Source organism: Globicephala melas, chromosome 4 (genome assembly GCF_963455315.2).
Source record: "Globicephala melas chromosome 4, mGloMel1.2, whole genome shotgun sequence".
In the NCBI taxonomy this organism is placed as follows: domain Eukaryota; kingdom Metazoa; phylum Chordata; class Mammalia; order Artiodactyla; family Delphinidae; genus Globicephala; species Globicephala melas.
The window spans coordinates 122931913-122950767 of NC_083317.1; the positions used below are offsets into that span (position 1 = coordinate 122931913).

General features: G+C 34.8%; 1 protein-coding gene across 1 annotated transcript in view; it reads left to right on the forward strand.

Moving 5' to 3' along the window:
* Positions 1 to 18855, forward strand: part of ATR (ATR serine/threonine kinase) — a 103107-nt gene that overhangs the window by 19391 nt on the left and 64861 nt on the right. Inside the window, exons 11-21 of the mRNA XM_030873306.2 lie at positions 445 to 635; positions 792 to 892; positions 1549 to 1720; positions 2343 to 2513; positions 4109 to 4303; positions 5877 to 6062; positions 10838 to 10930; positions 12433 to 12563; positions 13972 to 14115; positions 16186 to 16279; positions 17267 to 17392. Of these exons, the coding sequence (XP_030729166.1) occupies positions 445 to 635; positions 792 to 892; positions 1549 to 1720; positions 2343 to 2513; positions 4109 to 4303; positions 5877 to 6062; positions 10838 to 10930; positions 12433 to 12563; positions 13972 to 14115; positions 16186 to 16279; positions 17267 to 17392 (1604 nt within the window). The remainder of the gene's footprint in view (positions 1 to 444; positions 636 to 791; positions 893 to 1548; positions 1721 to 2342; positions 2514 to 4108; positions 4304 to 5876; positions 6063 to 10837; positions 10931 to 12432; positions 12564 to 13971; positions 14116 to 16185; positions 16280 to 17266; positions 17393 to 18855) is intronic.

The following is an 18855-nucleotide window of genomic DNA, read 5'->3' on the forward strand; positions in this document are numbered from 1 at the left end:
ATAAAATAAATAAATAATAAATAAATCTGTAAAAACAAAGTAAGATTAACAGTAAGGCTAAGCTTGCCCTTAATTCACAGTTCTTTAGATTAGTGAAATGTGCTTTTAAATCTATCCCAGTAATATAATGATCTACAAAATCTAAGTGACTAGTCATTTTAAAACTTTAAAAAATTCTAGAATTTATTTTAGATTTAAATTATGTATAACTTTTATTAAGTAAAAGTAAATTTAAATTTATAAGTATTCAGTTTTATAAGTATTCAGTATTTATTCGTTTTAATCCTCCACAATTCTGTGTGCTTTACAAATTTAAACACTAAATATTGACTTTATTAGACAACTTAGCATTCTTTGTAGTATGTTATTTATTGACAGTATTTTTATAGTAAAACTTTTCTGTTTACTGTGTTAAATTAAGTATTTTATGCTTTTGCCCTTTAGCTTTCATAGATAATCTGTATCATCTTTGTAAGCACCTTGATTTTAGAGAAGATGAAACAGATGTAAAAATGGTTCTTGGAACTTTATTAAATTTAATGGAAGATCCAGACAAGGATGTTAGAGTGGCTTTTAGTGGAAATATCAAGCATATATTGGAATCCTTGGATGCTGAAGATGGATTTATAAAAGAGGTTGATGATTTTTATTGTAAATTTAAAATTTTATTTTACTTTATTTTTATTTTATTTATTTTATTTTATTAAAATTTTATTTTATTTAAATTTTATTTTTTTGTGTTTTCATAAACCTGACTTTAAAAATTTAACTAGTTAATTTTATTGGTCTAGCTTTTTGTCTTAAGAATGAAGGAAGCATATACACATGCTCAGATCTCAAGAAATAATGAGTTGAAGGATACCTTGATTCTTACAACAGGGGATATTGGAAGGTATGTTTGGCAGCTTTTGTATACTTCCTTATTTATTTTGGCCATTTTCCTTTATTGTTTGCCTGCTGTTAGAAATGGTGATAGGAACAGGAATAAAGACACAGACCTACTGGAGAACGGACTTGAGGATATGGGGAGGGGGAAGGGTGAGCTGTGACAAAGCGAGAGAGAGGCATGGACATATATACACTAACAAACGTAAGGTAGATAGCTAGTGGGAAGCAGCTGCATAGCACAGGGATATCAGCTCAGTGCTTTGTGACCGCCTGGAGAGGTGGGATAAGGAGGGTGAGAGGGAGGGAGATGCAACAGGGAAGAGATATGGGAACATATGTATATGTATAACTGATTCACTTTGTTATATAGCAGAAACTAACACACCATTGTAAAGCAATTATACCCCAATAAAGATGTTAAAAAAAAAAAGAATCAAGAACATAAAACAGTTAAAATTCTAATTTGTGTACATTTTTGTTGCAGAGAAGCTTAAGAGGTGACTAATAAAAGATTTTCAAGTATTAAAAAAAACAAGAAATGGTGTTAGGAGAGATGTAATGTTATAGGAAGAAGTGTGATATCAGTATGCATTTATTTGTGGATTTCCATTTATTTTCAAAACATTGATGGTAACTTTTTTTTTTTTTTAATAATTTTAGGGCAGCAAAAGGGGATTTGGTACCTTTTGCACTCTTGCACTTATTGCATTGTTTATTATCCAAGTCAGCATCTGTCTCTGGAGCAGCATACACAGAAATTAGAGCTCTGGTTGCAGCTAAAAGTGTTAAACTGCAAAACTTTTTCAACCAGTATAAGAAACCCATCTGTCAGGTGAGAGTCAGCATTGGCCTTGACTATAGGAAATAGAATTACTTTGCAAAAGTTAAAAAAAGAACACATATATGTTTTACTTTTCTTGCTTTAAAAAAGAGGTATTTTTAAAAATGATTTATTTAAAAGAATCTAAATCTCATCAATTTTATATTTTCGTATCTTGGTCTGAAGATATTGTTTATAAATGGGAGAAGGGAAAAATCTTATAATAATTATTACTCTCTATTGTTAATCTGTTAAGAGAAGCCTTTCTGTATTAGCCTTTCTTTTAGTGATAAGCTTTTTTATGCCTTGATATTATGGATAAGACACTTTGTTTTAAAAAAAAAAAGGTTGATTCAAGGCTGAAAAGTAAGGATATGTTAAAATACAGGCTTTGCACTGTGTTAGTGGTGTAATCCTTAGCAAGATATTCAAGTTTCTTAACTAAGCTTGGTTACTTCATCTGTAAAAGGGAGTATATGCACAATCTACCTCATTAAGGTTGTTACAAAAATTAAATGAACTAATTTAGGTAATATGTTTAGAACACTGTCCAATACTGTCCTTTATGTTACCTTAAAACATATTAGTTAAATGTTCTTCCTTGTGTGAAAACTAGTAAATCATTTTGCTTTAGTTTTTGGTAGAATCCCTCCACTCCAGTCAGATGACAGTGCTTCCTAGTACTCCATGCCAGAATGCTGAGATGCGGAAACAAGATGTGGCTCACCAGAGAGAAATGGCTTTAAATACCTTGTCTGAAATTGCCAATGTTTTTGACTTTCCTGATCTTAATCGTTTCCTTACTGTAAGTTGCAAAGTATAGTTGACTTAATTGAGGTTTTCAATTTAATATTTTGTGTTTATTCCATTCTAGATTTTTTTTAAAGAAAATCTGGCAAGTACAATGTAGACCATAGATTTTCAAATTTGCATGTTTTCCTTTGACTTTGATATGATAATATTACTTATGTTATAAAAGTGAAATACGTGTTGATTTGAGTCATTGCTCTATAGAGTTAGCTATCTTGAAAGGTTCATACTATTTAATTAATGCTAATTAATTAATTACTGAGCCCTTATGTCTTTAGTGCTATGATTGGTTTCACTGGTAATGGAAAGTCTAATATGATCTTACCTACCCCTAAGGAGTTGGAGTAATATAGTACAAACTAGTGCTATAGATGACCTGTGAATTCAGATGATAGAGTTTGTAGTATGGAGTAGTTTGGGAAGCCTTTGAAAAGTCATTAGTGGGGCTGAGGTTTGAAAGATGGATGGTATAGATTATCTTCTTATGTTTTCCTGAAGGCAAAGTTTATTTTTCTTAGTTAATATTATAATAGTGATCCATGCAGAATTTTTCTCTACAGTATTATCATATTTTAACAAAGTTAAATTACATGTAAATTGGACAAATCCTAGAAGGAAATATGATACTATACACTAAGGACCACAAAGATATTTTTACTTTTTCCCTCAGTAGTTCCATCTGGGAGCCCCAAAGCACAGATGTTTATTGCAACATTTTCCAAGTAGCAAATAGACAAAACCCAGAGAAGAAACTAGGTGTCTAATATTTAGGTCCTAGAATATTATGTACCTTAACATAATAATTATAAATACTTTAGAGAAACTACCTTATAATGTCATAACAGTCTTACAGGATTAATATTAAGTTGAAAGGCATAACAGAAATAAGGTTTAAGTGTCTCTGAGGGCAGGGCCTGAGTGTTATTTGCTGTCACATCTTCGGTGCCTAGGATAGTGGCTGACATGTAGTAGTTGTTCATTAGATACATAATAAATGAAAGATCAACCATTTTATGTTTGGAATTTTGTGTATTATTTTATGAACGAGATCTTAAAGGAAACAAACCAAAATCAAAGTAGATTTGTTGCCATGTTGGAATGGTGGGTGTGTTAAAAAGGTTTTCTTTAATATTGCAGCATCAACTTTTTAATTTAAAAAATTTAAAATATTGTATTTATGGCTACTCTTGCTTATTGTCTAAATACTATAGTTAGCTCAAATAGTAAATCAGGCTTGGAACCACTGCCTTAAGAGCATGAGTACATTTTAACACATACTCATGAGAAATTATTTTCTTTGCTACTTGTACATTAGCTTATTTATTGTCTGTCTCTCCCCTTCTGCAGTGTAAACTCTGTGCCATCAGGGACCTTGTCTATTTTTTCACTGCTGTATCTGAAGTGCCTGAATCGTAATAGATGCTCGTTAAATATGTGTTAAATGAATAAATGGTATATCTGAATTCAGATATGTTGTATGTGGACTCCAAATTTGTGTGGCATTTTAAATTATTTTTGAACATAGCTTATATGAATATTTTATCACCTGGACAAATGTACTTTTTAGTAATTGTAGTGTTTCTTTTTCAGAGAACGTTACAAGTTCTGCTACCTGACCTTGCTGCCAAAGCAAGCCCTGCAGCTTCTGCTCTCATTCGAACTTTAGGAAAACAATTAAATGTCAATCGTAGAGAGATTTTAATAAATAATTTCAAGTATATTTTTTCCCATTTGGTCTGTTCCTGTTCCAAGGATGAATTAGAACGTGCCCTTCATTATCTAAAGGTAATTGAATATTTGTTTATATTTTACTCTTTTGTTTAAATTAGCATTATAGGAAAGCTGTTGTGACATTCTTATAGGAAATAGAGTGAGTAGTTTATAGTCTATCTGTAGTTTATAGTCTACCCTAGTGTAATATAAGTTCAAATGGTACGTAAATAAGCTTTGCCCTGGGCCAAGGAGAGTATTAAATAGAATTATTCTTTTGTTATATTCTTTGATTGTTTTACCATAATGGTATATGATAGGTAGTCATCCATTCATGGATCAGATTCTCAGCTAATTTCATTTTTTTTTTTAAATTTTGTTTATTTATTTATTTTTATTTTGGCTGTGCCGGGTTTTAGTTGGGGCATGCGGGATCTTCACTGTGGCATGCAGACTTCCTAGTTGCAGCATGCAGACTTCTTAGTTGTGGCATGTGGGCTTCTTATTTACAGCACACGGACTCTTAGTTGTGGCATGCATGTCGGATCTAGTTCCCCGACCAGGGATCAAACCTGGGACCCCTGCATTGAGAGCATGGAGTCCTTCCCACTGGACCACCAGGGAAGTCCCAGCTAATTTCATTTTAGAATTTATTAATTGATTGGAGCTGTAAAATGACTAATGATATGCAAGTGATTACATCTATTGGAAGAGGCAGTATCCTTCAACTGTAGTACAGTGTCAGCCCTGAGTTTAGTTACTTAGTGCTCTGATTACAGTTTGGCCCAGTTTCTTGCTAGTTTTCAAGTTTAAAATTATAGCTTGTGTTTCTTTTTTTGGTGTTATAGTAGCAACAGTATCTGAGCAATAAGAGGCTGTATGGGAACAAGAGAACCTATCAGATATGCATATGTAACTCTACTCTTTTTCTCTGATGTTAATTTATTTCACATATTTCATGATATGCCAGCTATGGATCTCTTTCCACATGAGACTTTTTGAATATTGAGTGTATTTATTCTTTTTGAGAAAGAAAATCTTTATTGTAAAGGTGGAATGATAATAACATTTCAGTGCTTCTTACTACATGCCAGAAATTTTACTAAACAATTTTTATGGATCATTTCACTTGGATAACTCCTCACAGTTACCCAGTGAGATAAAAGTACTATTTTTCCATTTGATAGATGAGAAAACTAAGGCAGAGAAAGGTCAGATTAGGTTACTTGTCTAAGTCACAGCACAACTAATAAATGATAAAGCTGGAATTTAGATATCAGCAGTCTGACCAGAAAGACTGTGCTCTGAGCCACTGATTTTCCTGTCAGGGTTACATTTCCATGAATAATGAGTGAATGACATTTTGAACCTTTATAGAAAACTAGACTCCGTTTTTAAAATTTTATTTCAAAATAAAGTCTGATCACTTATTTTCATTACCTGTAGCCCATGGCAGACCTACCAGGAGAAATCAAGGTCAGAATCCTTTTCCAATGACTTTTTTATATCATTAGTAATTCTTGTCACCTGATCTAGAGCTCCTGATTAACTAATAGTGTATTAAAATCAGTATACTTATTTCCAAGATACTAGTATGGAGAAAAAAAAAACTTGTTTCTTAAATTTCTGAAATGTGTCTTTGGGTTAGAATGAAACAGAAATTGAACTCGGGAGCCTGTTGAGACAAGATTTCCAAGGACTGCATAATGAATTATTGCTACGTATTGGAGAACACTATCAACAGGTTTTCAATGGTTTGTCAATACTTGCCTCATTTGCATCTAGTGATGATCCATATCAGGGCCCAAGAGATATCACGTCACCCGAACTAATGGTAAGGAATATGTTGTATGGGTTTTTTGCTTGGTTTTTCTCCTTTTTGTGGCTTAATTATGAAATTGGAGAAACAGGTGTTTTATATATTTTCCAAATGTTAGAGATTTATTTAAATTTTCAATTGGGATTTTTATTTTGAAAAGGCTGATGATTTAAATTACATGGTCACAGCATACATATTAGCATTGAAAAATATGCATTTTCATATGATCTTAGATTTTATTTTTTCATTGGGTAAAAATGTTCATTTTTCTTCACCACTTTTTCACTGTAGATTAGAGTGCGTTTGTAGCTCCCCACGCTACCCCTTCCGTGGCATGACATGCTAACTTTATCACTTCTAACTATATTTAAATCCATTGTTAGATTTAAGATAAGTTAGAAAATATGTTATTCCTTTTTCTTTCCTTGTCTTAAATTCGTATCTGAAATATCTTACTATTTTATTTCTTCACCTGAAAAAACATAAATCCTGAGGCTTACTATTTTTTCTTTTGATTGCTTTCATTCTTTCAAGAGACTCAAATTTTGCTGATATTTTGCTGATATTTTGACTATCAGCAAAATATCTTGAGAGGTTTCTATCTCTGCTTTCTCATTTCCCATTCATTCTTTAGCTTATTCTAGCCTGACTCTGTTCTAAATATTCTACTGAAATTCTCATCTTAAGGTCAAAAGCAGTCTTCCTGCTATCTCATCTAATGGTCACTTCTCTTTTCCTATCTTATTCGGCTTCCAGTAGCATTCAGTACAACTGACCATCCTTTCTTATGTGGCATCTGTGACACTGCATTTTCTTGATTTTCTTTTTGCTTCACTGTCTACTCATTCTTTTTTTTTAAATTTATTTTATTGAAGTATAGTTGATTTACAATGTGTTAATTTCTGCTGTATAGCAAAGTGATTCAGTTAACATACATATATTCTTTTTCATAGTCCTTTCCATTATGGTTTATTACAGAATACTGAATATAGTTCCCTGTGCTATACAGTAGGACCTTGTTGTTTATCCATTCTATATATAATAGTTTATATCTGCTAATCCCAAACTCTCAATCTATCCCTCCCCCACCCCCTCCCCCTTGGCAACCACAGGTCTGTTCTCTATGTCTGTGAGTCTGTTTCTGTTTGGTCGATAAAGTTCATTTGTGTCGTATTTTAGATTCCACATGTAAGTGATAGCATATGGTATTTGTCTTTCTCTTTCTGACTTATTTCACATAGTATTCACATAGTATGATAATCCCTTGGTTCATCCATGTTGCTACAAATGGTATTATTTCATTCTTTTTTATGGCTGAGTAGGATTCCATTGTATATATGTACCACATCTTTATCCATTCATCTGTTGATTGTCCACTCATTCTTTTTTTTTTTTTTTTTGGTCCACTCTTTTTTTTTTTTTTTTTTTTTTAACGGTACACGGGCCTCTCACTGTTGTGGCCTCTCCCGTTGCAGAGCACAGGCTCCGGATGCACAGGCTCAGCGGCCATGGCTCACGGGCCCAGCCGCTCCGCGGCATGTGGGATCCTCCCGGACCGGGGCATGAACCTGTGTCCCCTGCACCGGCAGGCGGACTCTCAATCACTGCGCCACCAGAGAAGCCCTGTCCACTCATTCTTAATCTTTACTTTATCTACTTTATCCTCTAAATGTTAGATTGATTCAGTACTGTGTAATTGGGTCTTTTTCTCTATAAATATTCTCTCTTTAAATGAGAAAGAATCTGAATTCATCTGGTCCTGTAATATGATTTACGTTTTGATGATTTCATAGTGGAAATTCTAGTCCAGGCCTCTCTTGAGCTTTGGACTTTTGGGCTTATGCAAGTTAGGTCCTGGCAGGAAACGGATGGAATACACAAAAATGTTTCACTGAAAAGAATTTAATGAAGGGACTATTTTCATTGATATGGGCAAGGTTAAGAGAACCAGCATGGAATGTTAAGGAGCCCAGGGACTAGAAACGGCAGAAAACATATGCTCCCCTTAGTCCTGGGCAGGAAGAAATGGCATTACCAGAGCCTGGTTGAGAGCTAGAATCATGGTGCGGGGGAAGGGCTCTCATTGTATATAACCACTGCCAGGGCCACCTCACAATGCAGAGAGAACAGGAAGTATAAATACCACATGCTCTCCTCCTGCCCTTTGTTCCCTTGTTGGTGCCTCCTGTTGACTGAATTTAGTGGGAAGACAGAGGGAAAGATATCTTGAGTGATGAAATCTGGTTAGCCTCCTAGGCACATAGCAAGGCAGGAAAGAGCAGAGAATGGATCTGAGGATGAGGGAAGATGACAGATAGAGACTGTCCAGCTTTCTCTTTGTAATCTCTATATGTCCGTCTTTTAAACATCTCAATTCCGAACATTACATGTCCGTTAAAAAATCTTTATTTTCCCTTTAACCTGTTTCTCTCACAGTCTTCCCTTCTCAGGAGATGGTACCAGTGTCTACCTAGAAGCTCAGTTGCTTCAAAACCTGGAAGGTATTCATGAGCCCTTCATTTCTTATATCCTTTAAAATTGAGTATCAACAAGGCCTTCCAAGTCTAGCCTCAAAATATATCTTTCCATCTCTGCCGCCACCACCCTTATACAAGTGACTGTCATCTTTCTCTAGGAATACTGTAAAAACCTCCTTACAGTTCTCTCCTATTGCTCTTCCTTTCCTGCATCTTTAATCAGTTATTTACACAGCATTTGAAGTACTCTTCTTACAACTTATACTCACATTATCTCCTGCCTAAATTCCTTCTATTGTTTTCATTGCTCTTATAAGGCTGTACGTGGTTTGTATACCTTTCCACCATCATATTGTGCAACTTTTTTTTTTTTTTTGCGGTACGCAGGCCTCTCACTGTTGTGGCCTCTCCCATTGCGGAGCACAGGCTCTGGATGTGCGGGCTCAGCGGCCATGGCTCACGGGCCCAGCCGCTCCGCGGCATGTGGGATCTTCCTGGACCCAGGCACGAACCCGCGTCCCCTGCATCGGCAGGCGGACTCTCAACCACTGCGCCACCAGGGAGGCCCCATATTGTGCAACTTTTATCTTCCTTTCTCCCTGTATTTCAGCATTGTTTTGTTTGTGTTTCTTAAACATGTCAAGTTTTTTTCCTGCTTTACAGCCTTTGCAATACGTAGTTTCTTTACTTGGAATATTATCCTGGATCTTTTTCATTCTTTAGATCTCAGAGTTTCCTGATCACCCTATCTAAGTTCCTGATCACCTCATCCCAGTTCTCTCTCATGTGATCACATTTATTTCTTTATAGCACTTATCACAACCTTATGTACGTACTTGTTTAATGTCTTCTTCTCATATCAGTGTCCCATGTAAGCAAGTAGGGAGAGCTTATCTCGTACACCTGGCACAGTATTCTAGGCATACATAATAAATATTTGGTGAGTGGCAGATGAACGAACTATTTGTCTAAATATAAGAGCTTTAAAATTAGAATGTTGACACAGACTATGTGAGTATCATCTATATCTGCTTTTCATTTAAGAATGGGCTGGAACCATGCGATTAGTGAATTATGGCTTATTAAACCTAAGCTGAGTCTTAATCCAAATCAGAAGGTCGTAAATTAAATGTAATTTTAGGCTTTGGTAAAACTGATGATTCTCTGTGCTTTGGAAGAGAAAAAAAGTTTATCCCAACATCTAACCTGGAGAACGTGTTGGACACCTAATTTCCTCTCTACTGTGAGGTAGTGCACACCCTTCTTACTGCCCCCCGACCCCAGCCTGGCAGTGTGTGTAACCTAGAGATACTTAAATTAGGTGCCTCAATGCCAAACAATGCAACTTTCTCCTGCAGTTGGAAAATATTCTAATTGCTACTTCTCCCCAGCACCCCCCCTTTTTTTTTTGGTCCCTTTTCTTGCCTATACATAAAGATTTTTAAAGAGGGGAAAATTCTTCTTTGCAGAGTACTCACATTCCCAGTTTTTAATAATACTAACTTAAGTTTATTTAACACTTTACTATATTCTAAGGACTTAACACGCGATATCTCATTTAATCTCTACAACAAACTCTATGCAGTTGGTGCTTTCATTGTCCCATCTTACAGACCCAGAGGAGCTAAGTAACTTATCCAGTATCAAATACTAGGAAGTGTCAAAACTGGGATTCAAACCCAGGTTTGGCTGAGTTAAAGCCCATACCCACTCCTCTAGGACCCTTTTTCAAGAAAGAATTAACCCTGTCCACTTCAGGAGACCCAAAGTGCCATGGACAGTGATACCTAACCTGTAATGGTTGATGCCCAAGGCTTGTACCCCTTTATTACTATTACATCAGTGGATATTGACCTCTATGTCAGACCTTCATTCTGGCAGGGTACCTGTTCCGTAATCAAGTACTTTTTTTTTTCCCACCTTAGCTCTAAATGCTCTAGATAAGGACATTCACTTGTCTTTCTCTATTCTTCTTCTCCTTAAGATAAATATCCTCTCCACTCTGGATGCTGACATGAGTCAGATCCTGAAAATCCCACCGTAGCTCAACTGTAATTCAAAAGCTTATGATTTTCTCACTGTACAGTACTGTTTAATCATATTTTGATTGTAAATCAGTTTCACTAATTTTTAAAGTATTACATGTGAAAATATATGCTTTGGGAAAAATTTAATTTACCAACTGTTTATTTCCAATATTCTAATGTAGTTAGATAAAATAGAAATAATATAAATAAATTGTTGATTTATGAAATTTGATCTGTATAAAACTTATGTAGTACCTTTTTTATATGGGTTTTGTTTTTCCCTTAGGCTGATTATTTGCAACCCAAGTTGTTGGGCATCTTGGCCTTTTTTAACATGCAGTTACTGAGCTCCAGTGTTGGCATTGAAGATAAGAAAATGGTAGGTGGTGATAGTTGAGTTGCAAAGTGCCAGAACAGAATTCATATAGAATATGCAGGAGACATGACTTCTCCTTCTAGCTGCAAACATTCAAAGATGAAAAATAATCAAACGCATGATATTCTGTGTTCCTGAACAACTCACATAAGCTTTCAGGGAATCTAAACAGAAAAATTATATCATTTACTGTTCTTTTGTTTATAAGGGACAGAAAACTCACCCAAACTGGCTTAAAGGAATTTGTTGGCTCTGTAACTAAAAGTGTGAGGATAATATAGCTTCGGGCATAGCTTGATTTTGGACACGGTGTTCTCAGAATTAATCAGTTAGCTCAAATTCCTTTGGATTGGCTCTAACTTAAGTGCTAGGTGATGGCCCTAACGGCTTCAGGCTCACGTCGTCACAACATCTAGCTCAGTGGGAAGAAAAGAGACCAGCAGTCCCTGATAGCTCAAACAGAAGTTGCATTATTGAATGCATTGGCCCAAATTGGTCTCATGTGAGTCATGGCCCGTGGTGCTTTTGAATACCAAAAATGTTAAGTTACAGAAAGTAAAGTAACTTCAGTATTTGTCAGTGTATGTTTAAATGCATTTGGCACAGTGAAATTTCCTTATGATTGCTGTCACAATTGGTCACCCCTGGAAATGTTTGTCTGTAGATTGGGATAGAATTTTAGGTATTGATTAAATTTCCCTTTTTATTTGTCTCCACTCTTCAGTCAGTAAAATTATAATGAAAACCCATGAATGGAAGCTTTTATTTCAGTCTGTACTCCCCTTCTCTTAATTAATTAACCTCTAAAAATTTCAGCAACCAATACTTGTCCTTTTGATGTCAACTGGTAAACTTAATCCCCCAAATAACTTCTATCTATGTGAAATCTTTCTTACTGTTATCCCAAGTGAGAGAATAACCTCAAATCTAAGAATACTAGAGTTTGTTTTAAACCATAAAGAGTTTGCATATTTTGGCACATAGTTAAGGTTGACTGGAGAGTTTCTTTACCCCTTCATTAGAATCTGGAGCTATTCATACAAGTCTGATTCTGTATTCCACACCAATACAAACGTGTGTATTATTTTCTGAGTATGTCATTAGTTACCTATTTGTTTTATTACTAAATTAGAGCATGTTGAATTTAGTACCATTAGGACAAAAATGCATGTGCTGCATAGCAGTTTGGGATGGATATGAAGAAGATTAAACAATAGGTATTAGATTCTTAATAAATTTGAAAATTACTGCTTAAGGGGACCACCAGAACCAAAATAACAAATCACCTTCAAAGAGGGGAAAAAAAAAAGAACTCAACTCGTGTTTTTCCAATTTATAACTCTTACATAAGCACTTGGACAGAATAAACTGCCAACATTTATTAGACCTTGTGTTGCCAGAGAATAGGTACTCTGAGATTAGTGTGGGAAGCACTTGTCCTTAGGGCTCATCTGCTCCTGCCAGCTTCTTTATGGCTTTATTTTGAAGCCCTGCTTATTTTATAGGCCTTGAACAGTTTGATGTCTTTGATGAAATTAATGGGACCCAAACATGTCAGTTCTGTGAGGGTGAAGATGATGACCACACTGAGAACTGGCCTTCGATTCAAGGATGATTTTCCTGAATTGTGTTGCAGGTAAATGACTGCCTGAGTTCATTAGATTTTTTGCATTTCCCAATACTAACTTGATTTCTTAATCTCTTTGAGGGAATTTAGGTTCAAACCAGAAATAAGAAATAGTTAAGATAGAAAGGCTATTTGTTTTGAAAAGGGAATGTGTTTCCTTCTTTAAAAACATTTTTCTGTGAAGTATTTTAATACATTGGGAAATAGAATAATATAATGAACCCCTATATACCCGTTTCCCAGCCTCAGTAGTTATCAATATTGTTAATCTTATTTAATCTTTCCACCTCTACCTTTTTTATTGTTACTTGGAATGTTTTAAAGAAAACCCAGTATCATATCATTGTACTTCTAAATATACCTCAGATGTATCTAGAGGATAAGGACATTTTAAAAAATATATAACCATCATAAATTATTATACTTAGCAGAACTAATAGGAATTCCTTAATATTATCTAAAATTCAGCTTTCCCCAATTGTCTCAAAGATGTTTTTTCCCAAAGATGTTGGTTTGCTTGAATTAGAATCCACATAAGATGCACATGTCACACATTTGGTTGTTTGACCCCCTAAGTAACTCTTAAAACAGATTCGTCCCTTAAGTCTCCTCTCCACATTTCTTTTAGGCCACTGAGATTTTGGCGTGTAGGATTTAGCTGATTGCTAATTTAATTTAATTTCAGTAATACTGCTAACAATAAAACTACTGAATGCAGTTTAAGCTTCTGAAAGTTTCTTTTTGTTCTTGACTATATTTTATTGGAGATGTACAGTCAGAATAATATATTTTACTATATTCAAAATCCTGTGATAAACCATAATGGAAAAGAATATTAGAAAGAATGAAAAAAAATAATATGTTTTAAAGTCATGTGAAAGAATTCTTTCCTATATAGCTGTGCCATCTACTTGGTATTATTAGGTTCAGTTTAAGTTTGCTTAAAATTTTTAGAGGTTGCTTTTTGCTTCTATTTTATTTAATTTAAAAATCATATAAAGCATTTATTTTGTCCCAAATTCAAATTTGTGTAACAAGTTACACTCAGAGAATCTAGCCTTCATTCCTGAATTGCTAAAAATAGATGTGTCTATTTTTATTAATTTTTGTATAATCTCCCCCTTTCTAAAAGTATAAGCAAATGCACACTTACTCACAGATACTTTTTTTTTCATGTTAACCCTGCACCAAAAGGTAGCATATTATAAGCATTGTTTTTCACCTTGCTTTTTTTGACTTAGTGTATTATAGAGATCATTCTATTTGAGTATACAGTACTGATCTTTATTCCATTTTTATAGCTGCCTTGTAATCTTTTTGCTTGTATGTATCATTGTTTGTTCATCTAATAATTAACTGATGGAGCTTTGCAAAGAATAAAAATGATGTGACTTTTAACTTTTGTTTTTTCACATAGGGCTTGGGACTGCTTTGTGCGTTGCCTGGATCACGCTTATCTAGGCTCCCTTCTCAGTCATGTAATAGTAGCTTTGTTACCTCTCATACACATCCAGCCTAAAGAAACTGCAGCTATATTTCACTACCTCATAATTGAAAACAGGTATTGTAAATGAAATTAATAAAGATAACAGCTTTCTATTACTGCATTTTTATGTCTAAATGAAATTAATAAAGATAACAGCTTTCTATTACTGCATTTTTGTGTCTCAGGGTATTAAGGTCACTGTTGGTAGTGTGGAACTGTTCACATTCTTTTTAATTTAGAGTCCGTTAATAAACAGAAGTAATTGACATGCTTTAAGTCAGTACATACCAAACTGATGCTCTTTCAGTTGTGACATGGCTTTTATTATTATTATATTTTAAGCTTAGTAGTTAGTACATCAATAACTGAAAATTATTTTTCGTCAATTTTGAAAGGGGTGAGACTAATATTACCTTTCTTCTCACAGTTAAAAGGCAGACAATTGAATGCATGAGAAAGATTAGGAGAGCTAATAACTTTTTTTCTACAGCTTACCTTAGTTGAAACCCTTATTACTTCATTGCATTAACCAGCCTCCCTTCCTTTAAGCTTTTATTATGTTTCTTCATATTGTTCATATTTTAAAACATCTCTTTATCTGTATCATTTCAGCGTGCAGAGACACTCTGTGTTTCTCCATTTCCTAGCTGATAAATTCCAAATTGTTTATTTTGATATTCAAGGTTTTCTAAAATCTGGCCACATCTTATTTCTTAAAATCATTTCCCAAGATTTTTCAAAGCAGATATTAGACTGTAGCCAATCCAGACTGCTAATGCAAGAATATACATTACTCCTTCCCATTTTTATTTTTCACTCAGGCTGCTTTTTAGCCTGGAATGTCTTTCTATACACTGAAAGTTTTTTGTCCATTTTTACACATACTGTTGTATGTCATAGTTACTTCTGAAAAATTAGAATTTAAGTACTATTTATTTACCTACTTATCCTTATTCTGTTGCAGTTCCATTAATCATTTTCTGTAACTGTTCAATCAGGGAGAAAATACAGAAGAAAAGGTTAATGGAGTTTTTTCCAATTAAAATACTCTTATTTTTGGTATTTTGTACATAATGGAACAATATAATCACTGATCTAGATCACTTTTTAAATACCTTTTGGATTATTAAGCAAATAGCATATCTTTGCTGTTTATTTTAGAGGAATTATTTCTCTGCCTTTTCATATAATAAAAAAATTCTCTTTCACTCTGCCAGATAGAAGACCTTAAGGTCTCTGAGTGAAGGAGTTACCGCAGCTTTCTTTATTTTTACATCCCCAGTTTCTAGCAAATAGTAGCACACAGTAGTTACTTAATACCTGTTTGTTGCATGAGTTAATGAAGACTAGAATTTAGAAACACTTTTATTTGGACCCAGAAATATTAGGGCTTTATATTTGAAGCAAGTTAAAAATTGCAGCCTCAGTAAGAATTACTTACTTATTTTTCTCTAGTATATCTTTATGAGAATTTGTGTTTTGGAGTTGGGTTTGTATTGCCGCATTATAAACCACTCCAAAACCTAGTGTCTTAAAACAACAAGCATTTTTATTTACTCATGATTTTGCAGTCTGGGCTGGGTTCAGCTGGTCAGTTCCTTGGCTGTTCTTACCAATGGTCATTGCAGTCAGCCAGCAGGTAGACTTGGCTGGGCTTCTCCCTCTTTCATTTAGTCTCAGAGCTTCTCTCTGTCTCCATGTAACCTGTCTCTGATGGTAGGCAGACTTCTTACATGGTGACTCAGGACTCTCATGAGGACAAAACCAGAAGCTTCCAGACCTTTTTAACACTTAGGCCCCAAATAGGCCCAACATCTCTTCTGCCACATTCTGTTTTTTAAAGCAAGTCACACACGTAGCCCAAATTGAAGGTGAAGTGACTACACATAGGAGTATATACCAAGACATAGAGATTATTCAGGGCCACCAATGTAGCAGACTGCCACAGGGTGATTTTGTTAGATTTGATTATTTGTCACTATTACCTGAGAATCCTAGACATGGTTAGGAAAAATAATTTGCATGTCAACAGTCAACTAGCACTTTCAAGTGTGAATTAAGTTGGCCTTAGTTTCAACCTCTGCTTTGTGTTTTTTTTAATTTCATATTTGGCAAGTAATTCTTTTTCTTCCAACTAACTATTAGGGATGCTGTGCAAGATTTTCTTCATGAAATATATTTTTTACCTGATCATCCAGAATTAAAAAAGATAAAAGCAGTTCTACAGGAATACAGAAAGGTATTTAATTTTTTATGTATGGTTTAGGAGATCATTGATATAAAATTATTCCTGAGTTCCAGAGCACTGAGTAGAGATTCTTTAGAATCATATCTAAGGATATTATAGTCATATTCTGATGACTAATTTCTGATGACTAGATAATCCTATCTTGAGTCCATGATTTTTAGAAGGAAGTTTTCATCTAGATCAAAGATGTAATAGGATTAGATAGAACAGAGAGCAAAGGATACAGTTCTTATGCCTTTACTACCCAGATCACTATGTTCTTCCTTACAGTCCCTAAAAGAAGTGACTGTAGCTGCATACTCTGAGTAAAGAAAAAAAGCTGTGGGAGGATTCCAATTTTTTTGTGCTACAAACCATGTTATGGAAGTGTCAGATCTGATTCTGAGCTTTACAAGGGGAATCATACGTAGTTCCAACATCCTGAAGTTCAGTGAACTCTCTGAAATTATAAAAATATTAGTGATGATTCCATAGAATTTTAGGGCAGGAAGTGGGATACCTGACCTTGGATCAGAGTAGCAGATGTATTTACTACAGATCGCAAGATTGATTCTGAAGACTTTATATGCTTTTTTACTGGGTAAATCATCAGTCATAAGAAAGTAAGTAGTCAAAATAAGGGGTGAATTATCTGCTTAATCTGTAGACCTCGTTCAAGGCTATTGTGTAGCCCTTTGTAAATTAAGGGAAACTTGCCTTTCTTACCAAGAAGGATTTATTTTGGATAAGTAAAGTCTTTAGTTGAAATAAAATTTTTCTCCAGATCTAAAGATTTTAGAATGAAATCCCTTTCCCTGAGAATTACTAAAAGTTCATGTGCTATACAAAGGAAGAGATAGAAATTATTTTTTAAAACTGCTTTCAATTGGGGTACAGTTTAACTACTTTAATGGTAACTATGTAGGAAATACAGGCCTTCTGAAATGGTTCCTGAAGTGGTTAATTGATAAGGTGTATCTCTCTGTGCTCTTTATATAGGAGACCTCTGAGAGTACTGATCTTCAGACAACTCTTCAGCTATCAATGAAAGCAATTCAACATGAAAATGTAGATGTTCGTATTCATGCTCTTACAAGCTTGAAGGAAACCTTGTATAAAAATCAGGTATACCAAGATATAATTAAAGAGCTATAGAAAAGAAAGGTTGGAAGTTTAAAGAAAAGATGACCGATTGGTGTATTTGCTTGAGATTCAGTAGGTTCAATGAAAGAAGTGATTTTTATTTTACCAAGATTATCAGATATGACTTAGAATCAGTAATTCATGAGTTACCCTTTGAGGCTGAAGAGCTTTGCATATTTTTTTGTTGTTTTGGAAGTGTCATGATTTGGCAGTTATATTTTAGGTTTACTGCATCTTCCTGAGGAAGGGTTGTTTGTGTTTGTACAGCAGCAGTTTCTGTGAGTTTTCTCATATAACTTCCTGTAGCTATCTTTCATATACAATTTCAGTAATTATGCCATTTTACATTTTGATGGAATTAAATGTTTTAATGAAGCTGAATTTTTAAATTTCCTTTTTTATGGGACCATGAACTTTATTCTTTTCCTTGTCAGCATAATGTAGATTATCCCTAACCTTGGTAAGAGTGAGAACTGGTATTTAAAATACCAGATCACTATAGACTATAAATCATAAAGTGGAAAAATTTTAAATGAGGTATTCATTTTTGCATATCAAGAACCCATATGATGGGTCTTCCCTGGTGGGCCAGTAGTTAAGACTTCGCCTTCCAATGCATGGGGTGCGGGTTCAATCCCTGGTTGGGGAGCTAAAATCCCACATGCCTTGCAGCCAAAAAACCAAAACATAAAACAGAAGCAATATTGTAACAAATTCAATAAAGACTTTAAAAATGGTCTACATCAAAAAAATCTTAGGGCTTCCCTGGTGGCGCAGTGGTTGAGAGTCTGCCTGCTGATGCAGGGGACACGGGTTCGTGCCCCGGTCCCGGAGGATCCCACATGCCACGGAGGCCGCTGAGCCTGCGCTCCACAATGGGAGAGGCCACAACAGTGAGAGGCCCGCGTACTGCAAAAAAAAAAAAAATCTTAAAAAAAAGAAAAAGAACCCATATGATAAGATATGAGAGCCTAAGACCCTCAGGAGTTAGTGAATTGCAAAACTGTGTTATATTTGTTTTCATGATAGAAGGAAGCATTTACTTAGGACAAAAGATATACATGATGGTAACCAAGTACATGCTTCAGAGTCAGTGCACTTGTGTAACCAGTGTGGGAAACAGCCAACATGGAGATGATCCTACCACATGTGAGGAGCCTTGAATCTCCTTCACTGTAGGTTTAACACCCTCCTAACTGTAGATCTAGATTATCAGTAGATAATACAGTCAGTATACTGGCCCAAAACACCTAGGAAAAAAGAGAGAAGGAAATGGTTTCTTTTCCAACTATGGCAAGAAGGTAACATCAAAGTTGAAAGCAGTTCAGTTAAGTTCTTGAATAGTGCTATCCAAAAGAATTTTCTGTGAGGATGGAAATGTTCTGCACCTACACTATATAAGCACTGCAGCCACTAGCCACATGTGGCTCTCTGGAGCACTTGAA